This window comes from Lactuca serriola, chromosome 4, assembly GCF_051521515.1.
Source record: "Lactuca serriola cultivar US96UC23 chromosome 4, Lser_US96UC23_V15, whole genome shotgun sequence".
Lineage (NCBI taxonomy): Eukaryota > Viridiplantae > Streptophyta > Magnoliopsida > Asterales > Asteraceae > Lactuca > Lactuca serriola.
Window position 1 is genome coordinate 180,871,096 of NC_136411.1, and position 18,864 is coordinate 180,889,959.

At 33.3% G+C, this 18,864-nt stretch overlaps 1 protein-coding gene and 1 non-coding gene across 2 annotated transcripts; one reads left to right on the forward strand and one right to left on the reverse strand.

Annotated features, from left to right (window-relative positions):
• Positions 1 to 3,980: 3,980 nt before the first annotated feature.
• Positions 3,981 to 10,346, reverse strand: LOC145102988 (tRNase Z TRZ3, mitochondrial-like). The gene is made up of 11 exons (XM_079040516.1): positions 9,815 to 10,346; positions 9,646 to 9,735; positions 9,459 to 9,503; positions 9,315 to 9,369; positions 8,783 to 9,216; positions 8,436 to 8,689; positions 8,216 to 8,357; positions 7,425 to 7,466; positions 6,951 to 7,321; positions 5,575 to 6,151; positions 3,981 to 4,552 (listed from the first exon to the last, which is right to left on the reverse strand). Exons 1-11 carry the CDS (start codon positions 10,286 to 10,288, stop codon positions 4,235 to 4,237), a joined length of 2,802 nt encoding a protein of 933 aa, XP_078896642.1. The 5' UTR covers positions 10,289 to 10,346; the 3' UTR covers positions 3,981 to 4,234.
• An 89-nt stretch (positions 10,347 to 10,435) lies between these two features.
• On the forward strand, positions 10,436 to 10,509 carry TRNAN-GUU (transfer RNA asparagine (anticodon GUU)). Its single transcript has one exon. It is a non-coding gene; the product is annotated as a tRNA-Asn (tRNA).
• The last annotated feature ends 8,355 nt before the right edge of the window (positions 10,510 to 18,864 follow it).

The window sequence follows — 18,864 nt, forward strand, 5'->3', positions numbered from 1 at the left end:
CCCGAGAGTACGCCTGAATCCTTCAAACCAATGCTCTGATACCAATTTGTAACACCCCAAATTTCAACCCAAAATTTTCAATTAAAACTTTAAGTATTTATTTAAATCACAACTGTAAGATCTTAAAACGTTTATCAGAGTATCATCAAAAGTTATCAAGTACACAAGTCCCCTATTGATGCGATGCAATCGAGTCGTGCCCCTCCTTTAATATAAGAAAACCTAAAACATATAAACCACAAAGCGTAAGCACAAAGCTTAGTGAGTTCCCCAAAATACCACACACAACACAGCACAAATAAACGGTTATGGGTTATCAGCAACCCTGGGGACTATCAGCCGTCCCAGTGGGCTAACAGCATGCTCAGTGGGTTATCGGCAACCCTGGATACTATCAACAGTCTTAGTCATATATAAACAACATAACACAATAATAACATCTAGACCCAACTGGTCATCACAGATACAGCTATTCTACCACACAGGTTTATACAAACATGTAAGAGTCAGAAGAGCAAATAGCATCCTACATACACAATTTAGTGAACCGGCATTGGCGCCTTCAACTCACGAGCACTGGGAGAAGACTCACCTCAAACTGCTGAAACAACAAGATAAATGCTCTAATTGTTGATCCGGGAAACCTCCGCACTAAATATCATCAAATAATATCCTAATTAATAATCAGGTCATAAATTGCAACCGAGCCGTGCCCAAAGACACCTAAAAGCCTAGAATGGCCCAAATTCCTAAATGGTGCCCAAATCCCACTATGGGCCAAAATCCAAGAAGGCCCAAAGTCAAAAGGACTAGTGGCCCAACAAGGCCCAAAACCCTAGTAGTCCAAATATGGCCTAAAACCCAAAAGTCAACAAAAGTCAATGGCAGCTAAGTACGCCCAGCGTACACCTTCTTTGGCCAATACGCGCAGCGTACGAGCTGGTTATGCCCAACGTACTCCGCAGCCAACCCCAAATCACCATTAAGCGCTTAATCAGTTAAGCCATTAAGTCTACTTCTCAGATCTGATCCCAAATAATGTATCAACCCATAAAGTCTCTGACTTTAAGTCTTTGCATGACTAAGGAGGGCTTAAACCTCAAAACTCTAACTTCCACAACACTCAAGGTCACTTAACTCATGCATGGGCCAAATGAAATGATCAAACAACCATTTTTATGGATTAAGGCACTCAAAAACATCTAAAAGGACAGCCAAGAAGCTCTAGAGTAGCTCATACTCACAAAGGTCCAAGATTTTTGGGAAAAAAAAGTTCATAAATACCCATCTAAAGAGATATAGAAAGAACATCAACAAAGTATGGACTTTATACCTTCAAAAGATGCACAACATGAAGGAGTTTCTGGATCTACAAGCTTGCATGCAACACCACCTTCTTCAAACACCTTCTTCCTCAACAAGAATGCACAAAATCACCAAAAGACTCCAAGATCTCCACTCTCAAGGCTAGGGTTCAATATTAGGAATTTAAAGGGTGCGGAGGCTAATTATGGGAGGTCCGAAGGTGAGATAAAGTGTTTAAATAGGGATGAAACCCTAAAAATTAGGGTTTCACATTAGCTTGTGTATGTCCAACGTACTAGTTTAGACTCTGTGATCACCTCTCGCCTAGTACGCCCCGCATACACCCTGCACAAGCTCAACCTAAAAACCCTCTTAACTTCAAACGGCCATAACTTCTTTATTCTAACTCTGATTTTGATGTTCTATATATCCACAGAAAGGTGACGGAAAGCCCCACAATATTATCTAGATATCTTGGACTAAATATTCCTCGAACAAAAGTCCATATTTCATGCAAGGTCCCGGATTATAACTTTCCCTTTTCCGCTCTTCGGCCCAAAACACAATTCAAAGGTTTGATCTCCCAACCATCATTACCTCTTTCTCAAGGACTAACTTCGCCTCTTTAAGGCCTTAAAGCTTTTACGGAATCGATCTCCGACCCACAACCCTGAATCACAGAATGGCTCGGAACAGGGTGTTACAGATAGACCTATGATGCTACTTGATCCCTGCTATTCAAAACATATTAAACATTAGTGGGTTGGAATATGAATTAAAAATTGTAATTTGGATAATACATACCATACAAAGGAGGTCCAAAGATGCAGATCCCCTTAAAAATTGCAATTCCATGGATATCGATGTCATAATAGATTCATTGAAACCTCAATACATAAAATGATACTTTATGGTCTTAATACTCCTCGAATGAAAGTATATCAGAAGAAATCGAGAGAGTAGAAACAAAGAATTGGGAAAATTAATGCATCAAAGATGGATTAAATCCCTGTACCATTTCTTTCAGCAAACAAATGCAAGATTAAATAGGAAAAATAATAAAAGAAAGAATATAGAAAAAGCAAATGAGAGAGAGAGTACCCGTATAGTTTGAATTTTATGAGAATGAATGTATATATGAAGCCGAAATAACGTGTATTCAATTTTGAATAAGATTTTATTCTTGGTTTTTTGGTATTGGGTTGAATATATAGATAACTTCAGAGTAAAATTAGGAAACCGAATGAAATTGAAATTAGAAGGCAATAATCGGCTTATCAATTGTTTAGGAGGGAAGAAAGAAAACGAGGGCTTAGAATGATGACAGGTGGCAAATACAGGGTCTAGGAAGATGCCGTGTGGCAATTTCGAAGTCTTTTATTAGGAATAGAGATTGTTTGTGTATGCTTACTCGCCTCGTGATGTACCCTCGTTACACGTTTGTGATTCATATGATGGAAGCCATCTAAAGAACAGTCACTTTATCCCTACATAAAGGCGCGGTCGGGTATATATCTACATTCCACTAACTCATTCTGATGAGATTTTGGGTTTTGTTGTACTGTTATTATATATTTGCCCATAGTAATGAGATTTTTACAGTTTTTTTAACTAATAATAGCAATATATAACTTGAACCATGTAAAAAGCTTACAACTTTCAGGTTAGATGTTGCTTTATTGTTAAGATTCCATATCCAAATCCAAATATTAATCTTAAGATCTTACGATTTTAAGATCCTACAAACGAAACACAATCCTAATCATACTTGGATTTATCATCTGAAGCAAAATCTATTGGGGATCTTAGGTTTCTACTGAGTATGATATTAAAATCTTAACTCGATCCGATCCTACCTCTTTAGTTTTTATTATATAGTGGAGCCTCAAAAAAATTCTAAAAATATTGTCTATATAACCTTAAAATCAAGCATCACATGTTGCAAGAGGCAAAAAAAAAAGTCTTATTGAATATTATTACATAACTCATTCATTTTGAATTAAACAAAACATCATAACACCCATGCTATTCTCTTTATGATTTGTCTTTAGTTGTATACAATGTATACAATCACAATTATCTTGTTTCTTTTTATGTTTTTGATGTTTTCTTCCTATTTTTTGATGTTTGGAGCAACAAAATTTATGATTCATACTTAAAAGGTTATAATTAATTTGACTATCAATGCCTTAACCAATATCAAATTATAATAGGTATTGCACAAACAAGACATTACAAAATACAAACAAATTTAAAGACTAGTTCATTTTCATAGAACCTTTCTTTCCAGATCCACTCTTATTATCATATGATCTTGAAAAGCATAAAACAATTTTATATAAAATCTCGATCTTAACAACAATAAAAAAGATATAAGTACTTTGTTGTTATGTAAATATAGGCATTTTTGTTATCACGTGTAGAAAGAAATCAAAGTAGATTGATACTATAGATAAACAAAATTTTACAAATCAGGCAATCATCAATAAAAGTTGTAATCACTAAGCACATCATCACACATTACAAGTAATGACATGTAAGTGTATTGCTATTATTAGTAAAAAAAAATAAAGTTTATTTTTACAAGTTTCAAGTTATCATTTATATTATATGTAAGCACATGACTACTATGTGTAAATAAATGTAAGTGTAAGAAATGTAGGTGCAATGATATATTATTGGGTAAAAACCAAAATACATTACTCATTGATTAAAAAAAAAAAGAGTATAATATCCTGCTATTTCTAGCAACTTTGCCCTTAAATGAATTAAAGAAGTATAAAAGACGCCCTCCAGCTAAGCAACAAGAAGAAATATTTACACCCACTAAAAAAGAAACTTGACAAATCAGGTCCCTAAACTTTAAGAACAGTTTCCATTCAAGAACATAATCAAGAATCCATAAGAAAAAGTCAGAAGACATTTAAATTCATGCAGCAGCAGTGGCAACATTGTCAACATCATCCGCTTCATCAACAACCATTTCATTCTTAAACAGCAGTTTAAGGTAAGGAAGCACTCTTGGAAGCACATGTAAATCAGCAAAATTTACACTCATCATATCAAAAGCAATGCATGTTTTATGCATATAAGTTTCATCAAAAACGGGTATTTTCGGGTATCTTTGACTAAAATGGGTAAGAATTATCCGATATGCACCCGCACTGTTCCCCACTCCAATCGCCTCTTCGGTTGTACTGTGATTTCTTGCTATCGCCTCCTCCACCAATGCATCCTCAAAAGTTGCCTGATATTTATTAATAACACATTAAACTTTAATATTTCTTCCTAGACAAAATTGCAAAAATGGTCCCTGTGGTTTTTCATTTTATGTTGCTAAGGTCCAAACCTTTGAAAAGTTGCGGATTTAGTCCTTTTCAACAAGTTTTGTTCTGGTTTTGGTCCCTTTTCTGTTAACTTTTTTAAAATGACAATTTTACCCTTAGGGACCATTTCTGCAACCAAACTACAAGGACCAAAGTTGCAGATTTGGTCCTTTTCAACAAGTTTTGTTCTGGTTTTGGTCCCTCTTCCGTTAACTTTTTTAAAATGACAATTTTACCATTAGGGACCATTTCTGCAACCAAACTACAAGGACCATTTCTGCATATAATATTTAGGGTTTAGGTCATTTTTGGTCACTTAACTTTTGGTTTTGTGCTCATTTGGTCACTTAACTATTTTTAAGTTTTAAAAGGTCATCAAACTTTTGACTTTTTGCTCATTTAGTCACTTAACTTTTGGTTTGGTCACATTTAGTCACTTAACTTAAGATTTGTGCTCATTTAGTCACCTAAATTTTAAAATTATGCTCATTTAATCACTAAACTTTTTAAAAAATTTAAAAGTTTAGTGACTAAATGAGCACAATTTTAAAAGTTAGGTGACTAAATATGAACAAACCAAAAGTTAAGTGACTAAATCAGCACAAAGCCAAAAGTTTGATGACCTTTTAAAACTTAAAAAGAGTTAAGTGACCAAATGAGCACAAAACCAAAAGTTAAGTGACCAAAAATGACCTAAACCCTAATATTTATATCCTAATAAATATTACATTATAAGTTAATGGAAAAGGGACCAAAACCACAACAAAACTTGTTGAAAAGGACCAAATCCGCAACTTCTCAAAGGTTTGGACCTTAGTCACATAAAATGAGAAACCACAGGGACCATTTTTGCAATTTTGTTTTCTTCCTACTTTTTAAATTGTACTTTATAAAACTTGTGATAAGACCTTTGACTTTGAAAAGTCAAACTTTGTTACTTTACCTCATGTATAAGAACCGTTGCTCCTTGAGCAGCTTTAATTAATTCAGGACATGGTCGCGTGTCACCCGAATAAACAATCTTCCACCCGTTTATAATTTCACCATTATTTCCAATTTTACCCCTACCCTTCAAAACAACACCAAAAGCTTGAGGGCAATGAACAACAGGGAAACTAATGACATCATCTAAACCTGCATCTTTCAGCACTTCCTTCAAGTTGTTGATAATGGGAGACACTAAGGTCATATCCACAGGGCTATTTGGTCTTTTCCACTGACTCTGCATTTGACTTCCTTTTGTAAACAAATTAGAATCTTGAAAACTATTTTTTGAGTCTGTTGTATGCCTACAATCAAGAAACTGCATGTCTAAATCCTCGAGTCTTTGATATGCATCAAGAAATCTTTTTAATTGTCGAGGGCCAATGACAATTAATGGATCATGTGGGACCCGTTTTAATAAATCGCGTCTCAAAGCAAGGATTCTTGCTAGACCTGTGTGGTGATCTGCATGGATATGTGAAATCCAAATACATTTTAAACCTTTAACTGCATTATCTGCTCCTTCAATCCCAAATCTGTTGAAATATATTTTTGTTAAAATTAAAACATCAAAAGTTTGTGAATTTTAATGTAATATCATAAAAGATTAAAAGACCGTATATTTTGGATTATTTCTGGATTAAACCTCAGCTTTATTTTTTTTCTTTAAATAACCTTGTATTTTTTCCATTTTATCGATTTTGCCCTTTTAGCAGGTTTACTGGTAATCTTCCGGTTTTAGACAGTTTTTTTCCGGAAAAAACCTCGACCTTTTTTTTTCCAAAAAAGCCTCACATTTGACAAAAAAAAAATTGGGAAAAATATTTTTTAGGGTTTTTTTCGGAAAAAAAAATAAAAAGTAAAGTAAAAACAAAGGGCTGTTCGTGAAAAAAAAAAGTAAAAGTCAGAGGGATTTTTTGGAGAAAAAAAAGTTGGGAGGATTTTTCGGGAAAAAAAAGTAAAAATCGGAGGGCTTTTTTGGAGAAAAAAAAAGTTGAGGGTTTTTTCGGAAAAACAAAAATGTAAAAATCTAAGGGCTTTTTTGGAGAAATAAAATGTTGGAAGGGTTTTTTCATAAAAAAAAAGTAAAAATCAAGGGGCTTTTTCTGAAAAATAAATAAATAAATAAATATCGGAGGGTTTTTACGGAGGAAAAAAAATGTTTTGAGGGTTTTTCCGGAAAAACTGTCTAAAATCAGAAGATTACAGGTAAACCTGCTAAAAATGAAAAAATGCAAGGTCTTTTTTGGGGAAAAAATAAAGTAGAGGTTTGATTTGGAAAAAACCCAAAGTATAGGGTCTTTTATGAAATTAACCAAAAGATACATTATTTACCTTCTTTTTAGTTGTCCAAGAGTTCCTTCACCACAATCTAAAAGCACACTACCTTTAGAGAAAAGATTGATGAAGATAGAACTAACATTTCTATATTTAGAAGGTTGAGAAGAACCAGTTCCTAGAAGGACAATTTCGACATTTTCCCGTGTAATATCCTCCAAACAACTTGGAACACCACTTTGACTATTCAACCAAGGTTCTTCTTTAATTGTGTTTTGGTCAACTTTCCAAAGTTGACCAACTTGTTGGGATGCATCAGATATCTCTGGTATTTCCAAAAGTAGGTCATTGATGATCTCAGTGGGACCCACAGTTTTTGGGACATTGGATCTGTCTAACCCTAGCTGTGCTAATGGGCGTAAATGGAACTGTTGCAAAAATAATGTAAAAATCTTGATTTGTTTAAATAAATGATTAGAAACTGTAAAAAGGAAAGAAATTTGTATTGAAATTTGAAACAAGTAAACACACCTTGAGGAGATTTTCAGCAGATATAGTTTTTAAATCAGTATCCTGCAGGTTTAAAACAATGTCAATTATTTTTTTGAGGGATAATTACAAAAATGCCCAAAATGGGTGTTCCTATTTAACAAATTGACCACCTTTTTTTATCCTTTTAACAAAATGACCACGTATTTAATGGGTCAATTACTAAATTTCAATAAATTGTGAATTACTTTTACATACAAAAGGCTGTTAAAAAAAAAAAGCTTTAATTTTAATATTTGCAAAATGATATCTTTATTTCACAAAGTAAGTCATTTCACAAGACCTTGTACTTTTTTCATTTTTTCTGATTTGGCCCTTTGTCATTTTTTGCCAAAAAAAACCTGTAAAACGTGAGGGTTTTTTCGAGAAAAACTAAAAAAGTTGACTGTTTATTTGGAGGCATTTAAAAGGTTGAGGGTCTTTTTCGGATAAAAAAATACAAAGTTGAGGGCTTTTTCGAAAAAAATGAAAAAATACAAGGTCTTTTTAAAGCAAAAAATAAATTTGAGGTCTAATCCGGAAAAAAACATAAAAATATACAATCTTTTTGAGATATTATCCAACATATGATTTTTTTTCAAAATCTTTTGCGATGGGGGCAATGCAAAAAGCAACATTGCAAAATCCAAAATGCAAAATTGGAGTTCACTTTGTTCAAACTTAAAAGGATCAAAAAGGTATTAACTTTGTTAAATGGGCCATACCCTTTTGGTCATTTTGTGATTTTCCATTAAACTACTGTTATTTAAGATGTCATAAAACTCAAAATATACCTCATTTATGACAGGTGGCATTGAACTTTTTAGGTTTTCAAGAGACCAATAACCAGGAGCTGGAAAGAACTGTGGACATAAATAATTAAGCCGAGCTGCAACTCTTGCACTAGATTGCAGAATTGGGATCTCAACATTCTTCCTGATTAATTTTCTCACATTTTAATTCACCTTTCATAAAAATCAACAATTTGGGGATGAAATTAAGATCAAAACTTACATCTGGTGTCCTGCAATAATGTGCTCTGCTCCATGAAATCTTGACATCCATTTTTGATAATCACTAGAGTTTACAATCAATGCAGGACTTAAATGAATCACACAATTGACCCTTTTGTTAGGTGTTTCACCATAGAAAGTGTCAAGAGCTGATGTGGATAATAATAATTCTTGAAAATGAGATAATGTAGGACAATCTACAAGGAGGACAATGGGCCCAGGGACAGAAGGTCCAAGAACATCATCAGGATGAACCTGATATTGTCAAATTGAATCAACAAGAAAAAAAAATTATTATATAAAGTCAAGAAAAATCAAAAAGTAAAGAAAGAATGGAAGATGATATACCATGATGTCTTTTAAATCTGATTTCACAGAAATCCCTTCTTGTAATTCGCGATATTTTGGTCCAGGTCTTAGTCCAAGTGATCTGGCTTTTTCTAGGTCGAATTTACCCCTGATTTCGGGTAACTCACAAATATATAAAACAGAAACATCACTAGACTTTAATGAAAAATCATCTTCTTTATGCCCCTGAGTTTCAGGGCAATTTGGTCTTAACAAAATAGCGGATATTTTGACAACTTCATCATCGATAAGCTTGAGTTGATCATGGAGTTTTTCAGGGTTTTTGTCCAATGTACCAAAACATCTGCTGTGAACCATGGCTGCATTTGGAATGAATGATTTCATTGCATCAACTAAATACTTGAAATCTGAAGGTCCCCATACATTTACAGATATACCCTCTTCACCAGTTCCAGCTAATGTCAGAAGAAGACCTGAAATATATTACAGAATTCAAAATTATTGACCATTTTCAACATTATATAAAGCTAATCTTGAAATATAGAGATAAATTCAAGAACTATAAGCAAACCTGGTAGTCCACCAGCGGTTTCAGAGCAGACACGTGAAAGAAATATGTGATCAATCTGAAGTAGAAGAAGCAAGTAATTCCCATTAACGAGATGAATGTAAATGTAGATGTTTTATGTTTATGAATATTTGTGACTAATTTTACCTTTGATAGCTTAATTTTATGCTCTGTACAAAATCGTTGCAACCCCTGATGAAATTATAGAAAAAAAAAGGTTCAATAAAGGGGTAAACTTTTGATTATTGGCACAAAGAGTTGCAGTTGTATTCCATTCTCTAATCAGTTAAACATTTGACAAAAAGTCATAAAAAAAGTAGATCAAAATACTTACTTCTCCAGCATTGAATATAAATCTCTGTTTGTCGAAGAAGAGCAAAACTGATGGAGATGTGTCTTGAGTATCCATACCGGTTCCTAAAACCTGCGTAATATAATTAGTCCCATTTTCATGTACAAAAGCAAATAGCTTGTAACGATAATGTAGGGTTAACAGCGGATACCTGGACATACGATATTGTATTAACAGGATTAAGTCTTCGAACTTTTAGTTTAAGGTCTTTAGGTCTACTACTTTTATCTCTACCCTCTGCCCTTTTCTTATTAAACCCAGCAGCCATTCCAGCCTTCTTGGGGTCTTCCATTTCAAGCTCCATTTTCTTTGATGATAACCCACTTTCCTCTTTGTTATCACTCTGCTTCAAAGAGCTGGTGTTACCGGTACTGATTCTACGATTGGGATTGAACGATTTGGAATTGTATCTGTGCGGTTTCCTTGACGATGAAAGACAGGTGAAGAAAGGGTAAGAAGAAGAAGAAGAAGAAGAAGGAGATTTGTGGAGTTTAGTGGGAAATTTGTTGTTGAATTTGAGGAGGGAATTGGGTTTGAAAGAAGAGAGAAAGAAAGAGGGATTAGGGTGATTGGTAGCAGTGGAGAAAAGGAGGCGAAGGTTTGTAATTTGGGGCATTGTGTTCATTGCCGGAGCCCTAGAAAAGGGGTTTAACCATCATCCTCTAAACCCCCCCACGCCTCTCCATTAAACAATCCATCGGTTACATGAACAGATCTTCACATTTCAGTTGAAATTGATTTAGTAAGAGAAAAACAAAGCATATAACACCAAGCTGGAATAGCTCAGTTGGTTAGAGCGTGTGGCTGTTAACCACAAGGTCGGAGGTTCGACCCCTCCTTCTAGCGTATTTTTACTTTTTTTGGGCTAGATGTTAACGAAGTTTATCAATATAATTTTTAGGGTAAAAAAACCATTAGTAGTTTTCTATAATAATCATTTGTTGAGTAAGAGTTTTATGTTACTTTTTTTGGGCTAGATGTTAACGAAGTTTATCAATAAAATTTTTAGGGTAAATAAACCATTAGTAGTTTTCTATAATAATCATTTGTTGAGTAAGAGTTTTATGTTAATGAGGTGGTTGAGTCGGTCGATTTTTGGCATGCTAGTTGACCGTTGATATTCCAAGAATTCTATATATACATAAGGGTTAATATTATAAAAGCCTTAAATTTTTAACGTGTAATTGGAAAAAGGCCTGATATTTTTTTTTTATTATTGTTGTGGCCACAACTTTCTCGTAGAATTATAGTCCACTTAACAGTTTCATGGTTAAGTTGGTTAATTTTTGCAAAATTAGTCTTAAAAAGTTCAAATTTAGTCCCTGAGGTTTGAAAAAAATTACACCACATGTTTTTTTAACTTTATTTTTTGTTTTTTGTATACTTTATTTATTTTCGGTTTTTTATAAATATATGTACATTTTTTATTTTCTTTTTGTATATATATATATATATATATATATATATATATATATATATATATATATATATATATATATATATATATATATATATTTTACTTATTTTCATTTTTTAATTTTATTTTTCAACAATTTTTTTAAACCTTTTTATCTTTTGTTTTCTATTTTTTTAGTGTATATATAGAGTATATTAGAGTTTTTTTAGGTTTTTTCATATTTCTTTTCCTATTATATTTTATTTTTTCATCTATTTATTTTTTTATTTTTTTTCTTATTTGTTTTCCAATTATTTGTTTTTTTTGTTTTTTTGTATTTTTATCTTTTTATTGACATTTTTCAAAAAAAAAATATATAATGTATTAATATATTAGTGTATATTACACAATTTTGATAATTTATAGTTTTTGTAATTGTTTTTTATTTTTATTCAAGTAAATAAAGTAATTATGTTTATATTTGTAATTTCGGTCCAACTTATTTTCTTTTTTTTTCTTTAGTGCTATTATACTTATGTTACAAAAAAATGAAAATTAAAAAAAAATAGTTTGTTTAGTAATTTGTATTGAATTCAAGTTCGTTTACTTGAATCAAAGTAAATAAAAACATTAGAAAAACCATAAATAACTAAAATAGGAAAAAAAAAATAGAAATTAAAATCTGTAATATGAAAAAGCCGAAAAAATATTAGAAAAACCATAAATAACAAAAAAATAAAAAAATAAAAAGGTGAAAAAAATAAAATATAATACGAAAAGAAATATGAAAAAACCTAAAAAAAAAACTTTAATATACTCTATATATACACTAAAAATAGAAAACAAAAGGTAAAAAGTTTTAAAAAAAAATTGTTGAAAAATAAAGTTAAAAAATGAAAATAAATAAAGTATATATATAAAAAGAAAATAAAAAATGTACATATATTTATAAAAAAACCGAAAATAAATAAAGTATACAAAAAACGAAAAATAAAGTTAAAAAACCATGTGGTGTAATTTTTTTCAAACCTCAGGGACCAAATTTGAACTTTTTAGGACTAATTTTGCAAAAAAATGACAAAGTACACAGATGGTCCCTGTGGTTGGCACGAGAGACCAAAGATAGTCCTTATGAGGAATTTTGGACGAGTATGGTCCCTGTGGTTCCAAATTGTTGCACGAATAGTCCTTATGACATACTCCGTTTAATTGTTGTCGTTTATCTAAATCACGTGACCCTCACACGAGGGTATTTTCGTCATTTGCTTATCCTTTCCCTCTCATGATCTGCAAAAGATAGTCCCTTTCCCTATAAAAATTAAACCCCCGTCACTTCCTTCTTTAATTTTTCGTCTCCTCTATTCTCCCTTCTTTCTTCTTTCTTCTCTCTTCTGTGTGTTTGTAAGAAAATTTGCATAAGAATGGTAAATTGTTTTTGTGGAAGGCAAGCGGTGGTAGTGACATCATGGACGGATCTCAACCCAGGGCGTAGGTTTTGGAAATGTCCTAGCAGTTGCGGTTTCATTGCATGGTTTGATGAGCCCATGTGTCGAAGGGCTGTGGCTGTCATTCCAGGTTTGCTAAGATCCAAGAACAAGCTTCAAGAATCTCTGCTGCAAGCAAGTTTTGAAGCAAAAAAAGTGAAGATGATGCTAGTTTTTAGTTGGGTTTTCTTTTTCATGTATGTGTACAAAAGATGCTAATAGTATTAGTCTGGAGATGATGGTTCTTTTGCTTGTGGGTAGATAGATGATGGTTCTTTTGCTTGTGGGTAGAATCAGATAGTACTATTAATTTGAAGATGATTTCGTTTTTTTGTTTGTGATGTAAGAAATGTTCGTATGTATGAATGGAATGCTTTTTATTTGGGAAACTTTTAGTCTGCAACCATTGACAAATATTGGTCTGTAACGTAATGAGTGTAAAATATTGGTTTGCTTAATGAACTATCCAGATCCATTAAAGTATAAAAAATGAAAGTGAAAGGTTTTTATAGGGTTTAGACCATTGTAGTATAATGTGTGAACCATTGTAAAGCCATAACAACATTAGAAATGTTCAAAAATAAAATGCAAACTTTTGCATAGTCATAAAGTTCATTACATAACCTTAAAGTGCAAAGTCATAATACCAAAAAAATATCAAAAGAGCTTGCAGACTAGTGTATCATAACCAAAAGAACCATCTTAGTCTAGCACCCTGTGTGAACCATAATACCAACAAAAGATAAAGACACACAATAACCAACTTAGTCTGACCTTTCTAAGGTACCAAAACAAACAACACAAAAGACCTTTCTAAGGTTCCATAACAAACAACACAAAAGACAACAAATCAAACTTTTTCCTTCATTTTGGATTTCTCCTTTTTTCCATCTCCCTGCTTCTTTGCCTTGCTAAGCTTCTTGCCCCCTGCCACCACATTTCTAACTTCAGTTTGTCCCCTTTGTCCCTTGCAACTCCTAGAGTTGTGACCCTTGTTCTTGCATTTGCTACAAGTAACTGTAAGGAACTTCCTGGTCAAACTTTTACCTTGATTATTTGGTTCTTCAGTTTGAGCTCTCTTTCTCTTCTTTTTTGGTCTCCCCACCTGCATAATTAATAAATTATAAAACAATATAAACGTATACTAACTTGTAAATTGAAAATTATTTACCTGTGTAGTATGTTTGGGGGGTGTTAGTGTTGTGGGGCAATCTGACTTTGGCCACATACTTCTTCCATTGATTGGTTGAACTTTGTACTTGTACATTTCATTCCATGTGCTTAACCTATAACATGGATGTACCCACTCCTCAAGAGGTGGGACATTTTTTGCCCCATGCTCAACCTTATCCCAAATGGCACTAACAAGATGAGAGCATGGTATCCCAGTGATCTCTGTATGCCTGCAACTACAGTTCCTGTCCCTCCAATTAACCACAAATTGTTCCCCCATTGTCCCAGTAACTTGAGTCTTCTCAGCACCATTAAATATGCAAGTGTATTGAGAAGCATCTTTCTTAACTCCATCTAAAAGTTTTGTGGCTGTTGGGGTAAGAGGCCCTTGAGACTTATCTATCACATTTTGCACAATACAAATTCGTTTCATTAAGTATTCCCTAATATATTCTAAACATGTAATTATAGGTTTGTCTCGAGCATCTAACAACTTTGAGTTGAAAACTTCACATAAATTATTCAACAAAATATCTGTATGTGCTCTTCCTGTACAATGCAACAAAATATCTTATAAGAATCTGTCAAAGTGTAAATCTTCCTTGAATATGTCAAGGTGTCTAACTGTTATATAAGGGTAAATATACCTGACATATGTGCTCTGGCCCAATGTTTGGGTGGAATTTTCTTTAACCAATCACATGCCTTTGAATTGAACTTGTTAAAATCTTCCATGAATCTGTCAAAGTGTCTAACTGTTGTTGCTGTTGCACATTCCCATAAATGATCTTTGTGCTCCTCCCCCCTCCATTGTAGCTTCATGTTTTCGTGAATATGTCTTAAACAAAACCTGTGTTCAGCGCTAGGGAATAGGTTGGCAATAGCAGGTAAAATCCCCTAATAAACAAGTAACAAAAATGTTATTTTTTAAAGGTAGCAGACAAAATTACACAGATGTCATGAACAAGTATCATAAGAAGACTAACCTTTTGCCTGTCATAAATAAATGTGAAGTTTGAATTTGTAGACAGCTCCAAATCTTCACCTAGACACTCTAGAAACCAACTCCATGAGCTTTTGTTCTCGGCTTCAACTATGGCATATGCTAGTGGGTAGATCCCATTATTGGAATCAAGACCCACAGCAGTGAGAACCTGTCCAGGGTAAGGTCCCTTCATGAAAGCCCCATCGAATCCTAAGAAATCTCTTAAACCTGCCTTAAAACCCAGTTTTAATGCACCTAAACAGACATAAATTCTCTTAAACATCCTAGTTTCCAAGTTTGCATTTGGTTCACTGTATACATCAATCTTCACAGTTGTTCCTGGGTTGCACTGTTGTAATTCTAGTACATAATCCCTGAGAAGGCTGTATTGCTTTTCATAATCTCCGTGAACATCTTTCTGTGCAAGCTGTTTAGCCCTAAAGACCTTCATTATTGACATCCCCACCTCGTATGTCTTTTGTAACTCTACACGCAAAGCTTTGACTGGGATAGTTGGGTTTCCTTCCACTTGTTGAAGAATGGTGGTTGCAAGAAACTTAGAAGTACACGCTTTAATAGATCTTGACTGCACACATCTATGCTCATGAACCAAAGTTTTCACCATCCAATCGCTTTCTTCATCAGATCTAGAAATTAATACCACCCAAGGGCATGTTGCTTTTTGTGAACTTACTGTTTTGTCCTTGCATTTGATTCTACTTTTTGTCCATGGCCCACCTGTCATTTCTGGGACCACACCCCTGCATTTTGCCCTAATTCTTTGTTTATCATTTTTTGCAAAATAAATGTTTCTCCTAGTTCGAATTGAATGCATTTTAATGTAGTCCTTTGCTTCTGATGAGGACTTAAATATTTGACCCAGATAGAATGCAGTTTCATGTACTACTCCTGATGAACACGTGGTTGGTTTGTTTAACCTTCTCATTAACTTCTTCCTCTCATCTTCTTCTACACCAGCTGATTCAAACAACTGTGTATCTATCACCTCCAAATCGTCATCAATTGTGACATCAGGTGCATTGAATGATTGGTGGTTATCTAGATTTGGAAAAGAATAAACACCACTGTGGAATTCTTTCATATTCACTTCGACATCCTCCACCATATTAAGTTCATCCACTAAAAAGTCACTATCCTCGCTTATACTTCCATTGGTACTAGTCTCATCACTAATAGCATCTCCAATTTCTTCATTGTCCCCCATCTGTTGGTAATCATCGTCCCCCATCTGTTGGTAATCATTATGATCCATATAAAAGAAAGGACCAAAGTCTTCTGAAGGTCCAACATCTTGGGCTTTGTTAAGCTCCTCACTTGCAGGCTGAACTCCAACATCTTTCAATACATCTCTATCAAAATGTCCAAAAGGTACAACAGACCTAGAAAAGTCATAGTTCTCATTCAAGTCCAATTTTCTACTACATGATCCTACCTCTGTACTTGTAAACTTTTTTCGATTGAGTTCCGGAGAAATAGGCTCATTGATTTCTTCCAATACGACCTTATTTGGAGACATAAAGTATGTATGGAGTCTAGTAGTTCCATGTTCAGTATACACCATAATCTCTTTATGATTAGCGACATGCTTACTTAACAAAAGTACGTCTGAGTCATTACCTAAAGGAAGTAACCCATAATCGATTTCAATCTCTGGAATCAAGAAGTGGTAGTAGATAGGCTCACCGTTGATATAACCTATCTCCTTCATCATATCGTCTAACTCATGTACGGAGAACACGTCCATGTCTACGTAGTCAACGTAGTCAATACTCCCACCAACGTAACGTCTTCCTGGGTATTTTGTGAACATACCCCCATGGTGAATCTTGAATGTGCAAAAACTACTTAACTCAACTGAAAAACAAATAAATAATGATATGAGGAAAGAATGAAGTCTCAAAATTGAATGTGCATAAATTACTTAACAAAATTGGAAGTTGTTAACTGATCACTCACCATAAGCTTTGATCAGCTCAGGATTTTATGAGAATTTTGAACGGACATGCCACAAAGTTAGAACCATTGCAAATGATGAAGATGAAAACCCTAGTTTCCGTTTGATGTTTTGCAGTAACGAAGATGATAAACCAGATGAGAAAAGAAAGGGACGATTTCTTGGGGCAACGTAAATGGCAGCTGGATGTAAGGATCATTTATGTATATGATCATTTCGTGTAACAAAGCAAATGACGAAAATACCCTCGTGTGAGGGTCACGTGATTTAGATAAACGGCAACAATTAAACGGAGTATGTCATAAGGACTATTCGTGCAACAATTTGGAACCACATGGACCATACTCGTCCAAAATTCCTCATAAGGACTATCTTTGGTCTCTCGTGCCAACCACAGGGACCATCTGTGTAATTTTGTCCAAAAAAATTAACCAACTTAACCATAAAACTCGTTAAGTGGGCTAGAGTGATAATTCTACGAGAAAGTTGTGGTCAAAGCAGTAATAAATAAATAAATAAATATATATAAATAAATATATATATATATATATATATATATATATATATATATATATATATATATATCAGGGCTTTTTCTAATTACACATTAAAAATTTAAGGCTTTTATAATATTAACCCTTTACATAACTATTCTTTCTTGTATAACTACTTCTTCTTGTAGAGTAACATGAGCTCATGAGATTTTTAATTCCACATTCCGCATGTATCTACGAATTTATTCCTATATTCTACTTAAAAGTTTTTTATTAATATTTTATTTCAAATTTGTGTGATGATGTTAATGTGGTAGTTGAGCCGATCAATATTTGTTGTTATGTTAAGTTGATTTTTGATATTCTAATAATTTTATAAATTTATCACCATTTGCTCTTGAATAATGACATGATGTGGGATTTTTAATTCCACCTTCTACATGGATCTTTGAATATATTACATATTTTGTTTACAATTCCTTTATCAATATTCAACATTTGTCTTAGTTGTTAGAGAAACAGGAGGTTTGGTTGAGTTAGGGTGTAGTGGTCGTTGGACCATTGCTGGTATTTTAAGAGTGCAAAACAATGGCATCATGTTCCACCTTTCGGTGGAAAATTTGATTTTAAGGTAATTTCAAGAAGATACTATATGTCATACCAAAGGGAAGTAGACAAGATACCGTTCATGTATCTCTTGGTTCTTAAAAAATTTGGCACTCTTGTGAGTAGGCTATAATCTGAAACACATGCCTGATGTTCAAGGATTTGCAAAGTGGATATTGAAGATTAGTGATGGTGTCGTATATATGGATAATGATAGGCAAGCAAATGTTGAAATTCTTAAGCACATATTAATTAAAGATGTTTGTGATCCTCTTAAGACAATTGTTGATTTTCTATATCCTTCTTGCTTATAAGAATTACAAAGTACTTAAAGTATCATCTTTTTCCAGCAGCGTGCTATTTTGGCACCTATAAATAAAGAAGTAGACGAGATAAATGAGTATATGCCTAATCAGATGTTTGGTGATTCGTAAACATATCTAAGTTCGGCAAATTGTGCAATTTTGAGAAATACAATTCTATAATTGAAACATTGTACTCGCATGTTGTTTTAAACTCCATCAAATTGTCAGGAATACCTAACCATGAATTAAATTTGAAAGTAGGTGCTCTGGTAATGTTGTCGCATAATCTTGATCACTCTTTAGGGCTATATAATGGAACACACATGCGTGTAATCAACATAGGAACACACATGATTGAAGCGGAAATCATTTATGGAAATAATATTGGAGCTCAAACATTCATATCGAATATCTGTTTAAATCCATATAATAAACAAATGACATTCAAATTTATCCACAAACAATTCCCTTGGTGCTGTGTTTTGTAATGACAATCAATAAAAGCCAAGGTCAATCACTGTCTGGAGTTGGGTTATTCTAGCAAAACCCTTATTCACACATGGACAATTATATGTTGATTTGTGTAAAGTAACAACGAATGAGGGTATAAAGGTGGTAATCATGGATGAAGAAGGGAATATATCAAAGACAATGGATAATGTTGTTTATAAGGAAGTACTTCAAGGTTTATAAATACCATATTGGTCATCAAGATCGGGTTGATGATGTTTGAGTACACTTCACAATATATGGTGTATATATATATATATATATATATATATA